At 40.1% G+C, this 11,612-nt stretch overlaps 1 protein-coding gene across 1 annotated transcript in view; it reads right to left on the minus strand.

The window, feature by feature from the left end:
* Positions 1-11,612, minus strand: part of KIF25 (kinesin family member 25) — a 23,913-nt gene that overhangs the window by 7,102 nt on the left and 5,199 nt on the right. The window contains 4 exon segments of the mRNA XM_010190657.1: positions 4,647-4,677; positions 4,680-4,819; positions 5,838-5,987; positions 10,991-11,065. Coding sequence (XP_010188959.1) covers positions 4,647-4,677; positions 4,680-4,819; positions 5,838-5,987; positions 10,991-11,065 — 396 coding nt within the window.

Below are 11,612 nucleotides of genomic sequence, written 5' to 3' on the forward strand. Positions count from 1 at the left end.
AACTCCTTATACTAATCTCAGTTTCAAGCTGCACAGACAGCTGTATAGAGACTTCTTCAGGTGGGATGTAGTACAAGATGAAAATTCAAGACAAGTGATATAGTACTGAGAGCGCTGAAGAAGTGGTCTGCCAGCCTTGCAGGTCTAAGGGAACTGTTGGTCAGCTCTTGAAATGACTGAAATGTTTACACTTCCACACTTTAGAAGAAAAGACACAGATTTAGACATTCCTGGAATCTCTGGTCTTACATAAGTGGAGTTGTCCAGTTTATGTTAAGGTAGCTCCTGTTCTTTGGGAGGTACAGAACTAGAGGAGGAAAATAAATAAATAAATTTATCTGGGCTTTTGGAAATCATACTTCACATTGGGAGTTAAATCCAGAATCCCTGGGAAGAAAAAGTTCAATTCCACTGTTCCATAGGCAGAGACTCCAGCACAGTGTCAGAATCGACAGGCATAAGTTTCTGTAGACCATTTTATCTCATACTACGTATTTTCTTGTCCAGTTAAAGGAAATACTGCAAATATGATCAATCAAAGGGCAAAAACCTAACACAGAAAGTGAAATAAACGGATTAGGTGAAGAAAAAAACCCCACTATGATTCCCTCCAGGTTTGCAGTGTTTAAAACAAATGAGGTAAGATTGCCTACCCTTTCCTCTCACTCCATTGCCTTCTTCAGTAATCACTCAAGTTACATCACCGAAACATTAGCTTCCAGATGGAGATATAAATTATTATGACTGCATATCACAGCCTGGTTACTGAATGCCTTGTAACAGCAGAACCATTAATAACAATCCTGACAGGCTGCAGACTGCAACGCTGCAGTCAGCAAAGGCAAGCATGCAATAAAAGGCAAGGTCTTCATAACTTAGATTTGGCCGATTTCAGTGAAAGTCATACTGGGGACAAACTGATTTTATGCTAAGACGACCCATACTTTTAGAGTTTAGTGACAAAAGGGCTATATCCAACTAAAACAATTTCCTCTGAAAATAAAGCAAGGGCCTCTGAAGAACAGAAACACACACAGCCACACTGTGCTTATAGACACTTAAAAGTAGCCGCCACCTAAAAGCAGTTCCCTGTGTAACCAGGGCTGCAGTGAGCTAAAATGCTCACTATAGACTTCACCTATCAACCCTGAGCCGCACATGCTGGCCTCCTCTGCCACCACTGTGCATCCACTGGCAACGTCTCCCTGGCTGTTTGACCTGGCACAGGGAAGCAGTGGCTCTAGTTCCTGTTGTTAGAGAAGGCAGAGCCTCTCAGTGGGGTGGTCTAACCATTGCCTCAAGTCCACGAGGCAAATCTTGCCTTCCTGAGTTTTGAAATACATTCTCCGATAGCTGCTCAGCCAGGACTGGGTGGCCTGAGAGGAAAGCAGTCTTTGCTGGGGAGCAGCAACAGGCAATTAGCTCCTGCAAGCTGCTGCAAGGGCTCAGTGCTACCAGCTGCTGTCCTCTAAACTAGACTTTGCAGAAGATGGGCCTCGGGGTATGCTGTCAGTGCTGGTCACCTCCTGGGAAGCTGCAGTTGGCTTTGGAGGTAAACAGCACTCTCAGCCCAGTGCTGCAAGCGTGGCACAGTGGCTTCTCAGAGGACTGACAGTAATAATTTCTTAGTGCAATCTCTACGACTTTATCGTGCTGTATGTACTGCACATTCCAGGACCAGATTCTGCAAAGAGAAGCCCTGTTGTGGTTAGGTTAAAAATTTGATGCTGAGTGTTCTCCAAAGTCAACCAAGCCATAAAAGAAGAAGGAGACTGAGGTTTCTGTGATGCAGTAAGATGTACATGTTAGCAGGAAAGAGACTACTGTACTTTAATGGATATATGGAGAAGCCAACGAGACCCTGCAGGCCAATATGTTCTAGACGAAATATTATCACAAATGAGGATGTGTTTTTATTCAAAGCACCAGCTGTTTACTTTAGATTTTGGGCAGCTGGGTGGCCACATTTAATGGTTCCCTTACTTTGTTTGGGTTTGCTTTTTCCTATTAACCTTTATGTGTAATTATTAATATAACCTGTTTATGAATTGGAATTCTTTTGCTGCTTGCATTGTAATTGAGATACAAGTCCACGCTCTTATTTGTATTTGCATTAGAACTGAATATTTATCAATTGATTGAGATAAGTGGTTTTTAAGAGGTGCTTAGTTCAAGGCGCCAGGTTTCTTTACCATAAATTAGAATTTACAAAAATAAACAGAGCAGCCATTTTATGAACTAGAAGGACAAATGAAACCTTACTGCAGCTTCTAGTTCCTGCCTCTGTGGCACAAGTCCAGATACACCTCACCTCTCCTTTCCCTAAAGCCCAGGAAAAAAAGATGGTTCGTGCATTAACTATTCAAAGCTCCACTGGGAAGGGGAGCAGGAATTTTTCAGGAATGAAACGACGGCAGCATGTTGTTTACTGAAATACCATCATTAAAAATTACTTGGAGGTTCTGATGAAGCAGGAAAAATTCAACTCCCACCATACCCACACTATATGCACCCATTTTCATATGATTTCTTTCCTCTCTAGTCAAAGGAAAAAGATCAGCTCCTTCAAGAATGATTCAGCACACACAGGTTAGGGTCCACTCCCAACCTATTCTGAAGAACATTTTCTTTCCCTTGACAGCAGAGCCTTAACCAGATCCTAAAAGTTGGAGTAGAGTCACAGTTGGGGAAATCCAAGAACAGAGAATAAGAGAAACCCACTGGTTCACATAATACAGAGAGGACAAAAGGATCCATCACTTCAAGCTCCAGTCCATGTTAATACATTCCATGTTCTTATGGAGCATGCAGAGCGCAATCAAGGATGCAGAATTTCTCTGGAAATCATATTTAAGCTCAAGACTGAAAAGCAGGCATACCCTAGATACAAATGTTAAATCCTTCCTAGGATATCGCAGGGATTATTATTTCGTAGAAATAATAAAGAGAGTTCTATAGCCCCCATGGTGAAGAAAGCCACTTTACCATTTCTCTGGGGTCCAAGTTTTGTATGAGTTGTTCAATGGCTAGAAAAGACAAGTCAATAAATGTGTTCAACTAGGTAGAATAAAAGTATGTTTGCGCAATCCTCCAGTACATTCTTGTATTTTTATCAGGGCTTTCTGGCAATAGCATAAACCCACATAAACAAACAGCTACTGCTCTGATTATATGACTAAGTCCCACAAGACAAAAATACTGCCTTCAATTATTTACACTGAGGGTGCGTTTTATTTTAATGGGGGAGGGGGTGGAGGGTGGAAATGCTTTTCATGTCTGACTTCTAATTCCTCTTGGAAAGGTTGAGATTAGACCATGACAAGTATTGTTATAGAGAAGTGAAGAAAAACATGTTTCCCCCAGAAATGTAAAATGCTATAATACTGTGCTAAACATTTCAACAGGGCAAAATGTTTCTTTTTACAAACATTATTTGCTCAAAGAACACAATATTTTTTAAAAGTTGTTAGACCTCTCTGTAGTGCACAAGCAGAAATGTTCACTTCTGGGATCTGTTCACATGCTGGGTGCTCGCAGGGAGATGACCAGTAGCTTAATTTCACTGGGCTGCATCACCTCTCTGGTGCCACTACTACTCCTTATCATAATTTGGTTTTGTTAATGTTGCTTTAATACTGGCATAAACACCACACCTGTTACTAAAAAGAAGCATGTGAAACAGCTCCACTCTTGCTAATGCATTAAATGTTATAAACATGTGATTTTTACCATGTAATTAGCAAGGTGAGTGTTTTGTATATAACAAAGTAATACACAATTGCTTTGTATACTACACATATGTGACACCAAGAATCATTACCATGTAAGGGAACAAGCCTTCGTAAGGCTTAGGAAGTACAAGGCGGCATCAAAACAAGTATAGCTGTAGCATTAACTACCTTAGATCTCCCTACACTGTCAAGATGTGTAAATAAGAATCAAACTTACCACATAGCAATGCTGGGAAGGTAGGCATCTTAAAACTGAATGAGTAGAAGCTTAGCTACTTAGCTTTTAGTTTGAAGAACATGGATTTTCAAGAACTACAGGTTCAAATACCAGTGTATCAATTCCCACTTTAATGCCTCCAGTTATGAAAACAGAATACTAAGCAGTGTAAGATGGGTATTTATATTAAAAGATCACTTAAAATATCTTTCTTTTGAAAGTATCTTTTTTTATTTAACTCCAACACATGTACAGAAAACTAACACTCTATAGCTGCTTAAAAATCTACATTAAATACATACATTTCTATTATTATCTGTAAATTTTATAATTTAGTAAGACTAAAGGGACAGTGCTTTGTGACTGGGTTACCCCTTCTTTTTCAACAGCTGGCAAGATGTCCTAGATCCAGCAACAATGAAATACACAGCTGTCTCCAGGCATTCTGAGTGGACGGCGCTTAACACTGCAGTACAGCAAAAACTGATTGTACTGTTATTCTGGAAAGTATTTTGACATTTACGACCAGCTGCAGTCCAACAGAAACTGTGAGAACCATCCAATTTTTTCTTTTGCATATGATAAGGATTCATTGTTTAGAAGTGATAACTGGTGCCTGTAGTGCAGTTTTGTGACAGCTATGCATTGCATTGATACCAGGTCATGATCGGATGCTAAGGATCAAACCATGTACTTACTCATACACAAGCAATGGGACATCACTCTTACTCTGGTTGTGACAACGTCACGTTTGATGCCAAATACTTTTCCACAACTGTCTTTGGCCAGAAGATCAAAAATTTCATTATTATACACTTCTACAACAGAAACCTCAACCCAGCAACTTCCTGGTGGCTTCTCTGAAATAAGCCTGGAGAAAGAAAAAAGAAAAAAAAGAAAAAAAAGAGAGAGAGAAAGAAAAACACCAAAAGAATGAAAAGTAAAACCCCAAGTGAACAATCTGTAAATAAAGATCTGTTCTTTCATTGTAATCTAATTACGATCTGGTAAAAGTGCTTATTAAATATCCACTGTGGCTAATATTAATCTGAAGAATCAGAATATACAGTTAAATTATATGTGAAGCAACAAATAAAACTTCATTTTCTAAATAGTTGTGCCAGCTTAAATTGTTTTTCTCCACTAATCTCCCTCCTTAAGATTTTTTATACCATTACTCTGCAGGACACTACTGGATTCAGAGCTCAAGGCATGATAAACTCCAGCAGAGTGCAAGCAACAAACAGGCAGAGATGGTAAACTGTCCAGCTAGACCTGTAAGAGGTCCACAGCACTAAGGGTTTGTCTATTCAGCTAGACACAGTTATTCTGGTACAAAATTGGATCTTTTTTAATTTAGCTTATACCCTTCTCCAAAAGAAGTGGGCTTAGCTGGAAAAACCTCTAACGGCTCTTCTATTATAACATAGCAGCGTATCAGTTCAACTGATGCATTAGGTTCAACTGAAAAATCTAAGGATTCTCAAAGTGAGAACAGATCATGGTTAAAAATTCTACTGTCATTCTTCTTTGGGACTGAGTTCTAATCTGGATCCTCTTAATCTATCCCAATTGTCAATTTTTACAAAACTGGTAGGAACTTAATTATGGTTGAAACATATTCAAAAGTTAATTAGGAGTCTGAAACACAGGTGGACTGATAACACACATCAATACTGAATAATCTTATTTTCTTAGAAAATTAATCTAAGCAAGAGACTAGAAATCTGTATCAAAACTCACATATTGAATGGCAGTCAGAGAAGCTATAAATATTTATCATTGTGAAGCTGAAATCTGTAATGATAAATACATCACAAACATTATTTCATCCTATATGTAAAGTTTAAGGTGACTGCCACTGGCATGAGCCTTTGCTTAGTTGTTACCTGAACACTTCTTGGGCAGCTCGAGGAATAATTCCAAGTTCTGATTCATCTTCTATGGAGAAGGCAAAGTTCCCCTCTAACTGTGGTCCCAACATTGTGTATGTCTTCCCACTTCCAGTCTGCCCATAAGCCATGATACACACATTGTACCTGAAAGTTAAAAGGGCCTTCATTTATTTTACCATTACCAAATGTGTTTGTTAGGTGGCAAGTAAAACCCCAAACAATTTGGGAACACAAACTGAAACAAAAAAGAAATACATTGCCACAGATTTCTTTCTGGAGATCTCAAAAATGAACAGAAATTAAAGTATTGCTCATAACATCGGCTAAATAGATTTTTACTTTTTAAGCAGAGTTGAAGGACAGGGAAGAGGAATACTTAGTCTGGAATGACTGATAAGGTCAGACCTCCTGTCTGCCTAACTTCCAGTTCATGCACTACCAAGCTGCTTGTTAATCAGCTCCTGAACCACTGCAGTTTACAGTACAGCATTTTAAAGTAAACCGTGGCTGGGGTTGATTTGTCTTACAGTGCTGTGCTGCAAACCACAGCGCTAATATCTTAACAGCTGGGAACAGTAAACTCTTCAGCTTTCCCAGTCTTTTCAGGCAGGCTCATAAATCATAGCCCTCAGGCACTGGAAAAGATAAGACAGCCGTCACAATAAGAGGTACAAATTTTAAACCAAATGCATTAGTTCAGTATAAGCATGCACATGAAGACTGCTCTGGAATAAAGGTGGTAGGAACTGCTCTGATACGGACTTGTAGAAGGTGAAAAAGTTCAATGTCACTGCAGAGGTAAAGGCACCTATGAAGTGCAATTCATCATCATCTGCAGTAGACACGTGAAATACATCTCATGAACAGAACTCTGAAAACGCCTGTTTCTCTGCACTGAAAATAATTATTTTTAAGTCCACAGCTGTGAGCTCTGTTGTGGATGTCTCTGCTGCTGGGATCTGAATTTAGATCACACACAGAATCACACAGAATCGCTCGGTTGGAAAAGACCTCTGAGATCATCACGTCCAACCGTTCCTGCCTACCCCCTAAGCCATATCCTTAAGTACCTCATCTACCCGCTCCTTAAATAAATCCAGGGATGGTGACTCCACCACCTCCCTGGGCAGCCTGTTCCAACCTCTGACGGCCCTCTCAGTAAAGAACTTCCTCCTTATCTCTAACCTGAACCTCCCTTGGCACAGCTTGGTGCCGTTACCCCTTGTTCTATCCTCCATCACCTGGGAGAAAAGACCAGCACCCACCTCTCTACAACCTCCCTTTAGGTAGTTGTAGGTGGTGATGAGGTCTCCCCTCAGCCTTCTCTTCTTCTCCAGGCTAAACAACCCCAGTTCCCTCAGCTGCTCCTCATAAGGCTTGTTCTCCAGACCCCTCACCATCCTTGTGGCTCTTCTCTGAACACGCTCCAGAATCTCAACATCCTTCTTCTAGTGAGGGGCCCAGAACTGAACACAGTACTCGAGGTGCGGTCTCACCAGTGCCAAGTACAGGGGGATAATCACCTCCTTGGACCAGCTGGTCACACTGTTTTTAATACAGATGTATGAACCCTATCCAGAAAACGCGTTTCTAACACAGTTGGATCAAAGTCAACATCTTAAGGAAAACAAGTGGGTGGATACAATTGTATCCAGCCACAGAACGACTTTGTATTGAGGACAAATACCCCACCATGTAGCTGAAGGTTAGACCCTGCTTGGCTGTGTCTGCTCTGCAGCCCCCGTCAGCACCTTGGTGTTGACCACAGAACTGTGCCAGCAAAAACTTCTGGAAGACGTGGTTATGCTGACAGGACTGCTCCTTCCCTGGACTACACCTTGTTTGTTCAGAGACACAGCATTAGCAGAAACTCCATACACAAGGAGTGCTTTGCAGTACACTGCAATTTCTGCCCTACTAGAGAGTTAAAAGAATGGGTTTGCTTCTGGTCTGCCAGGGAGGAAAATTTCACTGCCTAAGCCACCTCCTCTCTGGGCAGACCTGAGCAGCTGCTTTTGGTTATCTGATGCTTTTCCTCATATCAAAAATGTTGTTTCAAGCACATGCTGGCAAATTTCAATGAATACCCCTCAACTAATTGTTTTAAATTTATGGTTACAAGTCATAAAATACTTACATGGCCACTGCAAAGAAAAATATTTGCAGAGATTTTTCTGCATACTAAACATGCCTAGAAACAATTTTTGGAGGATTATTTAGAAAGCCTTCTCTTGTTAGAAAGAAACATGGGCTGATAAGCAACATGTCAAATACCCAGATACCCCTTCTGGGAATGCAAAGTCAAAGTTGCAGTCAGTGAGCCTACAGTAAGGTCCTTCTACATTTCAGGATGCAGAGTATAAAACAGAAGTCTAGTCACAGATTTGGTGATGTAAAGGAGATGAGATAACCATAACTGAAAATAAAGAGCACTACAGCAAAATCAAATGTACTAAAAATTAGGGCTGTAAATCTGAAACAAGGGATTTCTGTAAGTATTCACTGCTAACGTACCTCTACATGCATTATGTCAGTGGAAAAACTCCTACTAATTTTTGGTAGTTTTCAGCTAGGTTAACAACAAGCAATTTTCATGATTCCACCCCTAGCACACATTGCGTCACCAGCCCATCACTTATTGAGACTTGTAGCCCTGCTTCAAAATCAGAGAGATCTTTGGAACCAAAAAGGGAGCCAGAAGTTTACAAGTAGTAGTTTTCCTTAAGAAAAATAGAATGGAAATCTGTTTAGAGTCTATCAAACTTTCATATAGTTGAGCTATTCGAGTTTTCCTTAATTGCTACTCTTCAGAAGGTAAGCATCATGGACAAAATAGTTCTGACAAGATACAGATATGATCAGAAGCTAAGTAGACAGGTGCTTGTAACATTGAAGATAGAGATGCAAAGCAGGTATCAATCAGTGATAACTTCTGCCAAAGCCAAAACAGTATTTCAGTAAGCCAACTATCCAAAACAGTATTATAACTAAGTAGACACATGAGAGAATGAATTGTTGGGTAATTCAACAAGACAAGCAGCAGCAGCAGACTAGTTTATCTTCACCTTCATTGGCGTTCTGGTTCCAATGTAAGGGTTTCAGGTACAGCCATCTGAGAATTTCAGACTATGATTTACTTATGTGCCCTGACATTTCTCCTTCTCCACACTGCTTCATTAGTTATATTTTTATTTAGAAAAGTTCTATTGCCAAGCTAGAATACCAATAGTTTCAGTGTTTCTCTCCTGAAAAGAGAGAAATGGGTATTCAGTATAGCAAAGTTATCACTAGGAGTGAACACTGTTAAAGGAAATCAAAGGAGGAGAAATGTATTCTTCTTTACAATAAACGAACAAGTTTGACTCTTCAGTGCTGTAAAGAAAAGAAACGTTATCTTACTCCCTTGCTGGCCCTGTATGGATAACGGTGAACTTTGAAGCCTACTGTAGTTTGCCTGTTTTGCATATGGAACAATCTTTTCTTCCTGTATATTTATACTGAAAATGAAACAATTCATTAAGAAAGAAAAATAAAGAAAAAATAAAGGAGCAGAACACTCCTTTCTACTGAAGCTAAAAGTTGTTACAGATCACTTTGAAGCTCAGACTGAAACAACCAGGAGCAGCAAAAAGGTTGAAGGTTCAGACTAAGTATGTCTGTTTTCCATTTACAATGGGAAGGGCTGCTGAGAAACATGGCTCGTACGCACAACCTCGCCTTCCCTGAAAATCTGCTTCTGTTTAAATGGCACTTCTGGCAGAACAAGGTAATTCTTTTGTTTCTCATAACAGAACATTTCCTAACCGAATTAAAAAAATCTTAGCTTTTAGGACAGGATTCTCTCAATGCAGAAATGAGAAAGTGTGAAGTACAGCAGACCAAGGTACAGATCAGAGATGTCTAAAGACACAGAGGCAACATACTAAGCCAAAGTAAACAGGTTCACTGCAAAAGGGAAAGCAGAGAGAGAAAAAAGTGGTTATAAGGAGGACTTCTTCACACTCCTCCAGCCTAGTGGACCCTAGGTTTCTCAGCTACAGAAACTGGTTACTCATCCTTGGTAAATTAGAATAATGCCATGTGGGCCGTATAGGACTTCTCTCAACCCAGGCAGCCCTTGTGGACCCCTCTGTGGCATGTATAAAGGGATGGCTGAGATTTCCTAATATTCACAATATCCTGATATACCTGTTGGAGGCTTTTTTTAAGAAAAGGAAACTTAGAGACTTCAGTTTGCAGACTGCTGGGAACAAGGATTGCCACTGTTCAACTATGCCACTGTGGATGGAAAGGGATCGGCTTTCCCTCTGCAGAGAGGGAAAGATCCACCACAGCTCTACAGAAACCACCTATAATTTAGTAGAATTATAGGTAAGAAAGGGGTGGAAGGGAAGTTCTCCATAAATCTCAGTTCAAGCCTCAAGGATTATAACAATATGAACTTCAAGGCTTCTTGGCAAGAGTAGCTTAAGTTGGTTCTAACATAAATGAAGAATCACACTTCATGAACTTAGTGGCTAGAAGTAATTACACTTATTTGTGAGTGGTTCTTACTGGTCAGTCTTGTATTCAAACCAGAATTGTGTTTTAAGCCCAGTGCCTGAAGGACTGTTAGAGCTATGGCTGAGGCTGCTCAGTTCTGGTTCAACAAGGAATCAACCACACCACCTCCTATGGACTGTGCTATACACAAAAACTGAACAGATGATCAGAGAGTGACATACATATATGTGTGTGTATATGTTTATTTATTTATTTATCATACATTTCATATATGAACATACTGCTGGAAATAGATGTATCATACTGTGTCTACAACTGAAAAAGTTATAAAACATAAGCTGCCAAATCACAAAAAAGATAGTATCTTCTGTTAGAAGCAATGCTTATGTTTGCCAGAAAGAGACTAGAGAAAAAAAACAACTTTTTTTTTTCCAAATTTGCCTGCTCTGCTAAATTTTGTAAACAGTGTTTTCACTGTTTACATGGGAAAACATTCACTTGGTCTTGAGTAGAAAGAGAACAGGAAAACGCAACTGCAAAGCCACAAAATTTGACAGAATCGCAACTACTAAGACTTTTTTTTAATTGATGGACTTCAGTAGATTATTGCCCTTTACCTTTCTTACTTCCACCTTTTAACTTACCCATCCAGGAGAGATGTTAGCAAAGGGGCCACATCTGCAAATACTGTGTCTTGAGACTCCGAAGCGTTGTAAACTCTGAAGAGCAAAATGCAATGATTAACTGAAGAAAAAATATAAATATGTTTTCACAATGTAAGAATATAAACTAGGAAAAATGTAGGCCAGTGACATAAAACTTGTGACCTGCTGACTTTTCTATGTCTGGGGACTGACAATTAGAACTCCAAGGTCCTCGCTCACATTTTGGGAGTGGCTGTTGTCTGTGCTGGAGGGAATGACCTGCATGTGTACACCTGTGGCTCTCTCCTCACACTTCTGCCTGCCTCTCTGGCAGACAATATCCATTTTAAGGCTGTACTGGATCCCTATTGCTTCCTCCCACCTACCAGACTGTGAAACATCCCTGCTGCCTCTGGCTCCTTTATATCACACTAAGGGAGGAAGTGGTCAGGTTGTGCATCCCTTTAGATGTAGATAAGGTTTGGATAAAAACCAACAACTTGCCTTGGGACTTGTCTCAGAAGAATCACCGACAAAGCAGAAATCAGAAGGGCCCTGAGGGTCGTGTTTAAGGATGCACTGTTTCTGTGGGCAGCATCAGCCTAAGGTATTTCCATCCCCA

The sequence above is a fragment of the Mesitornis unicolor genome, unplaced genomic scaffold, assembly GCF_000695765.1.
Source record: "Mesitornis unicolor isolate BGI_N332 unplaced genomic scaffold, ASM69576v1 scaffold42878, whole genome shotgun sequence".
Lineage (NCBI taxonomy): Eukaryota > Metazoa > Chordata > Aves > Mesitornithiformes > Mesitornithidae > Mesitornis > Mesitornis unicolor.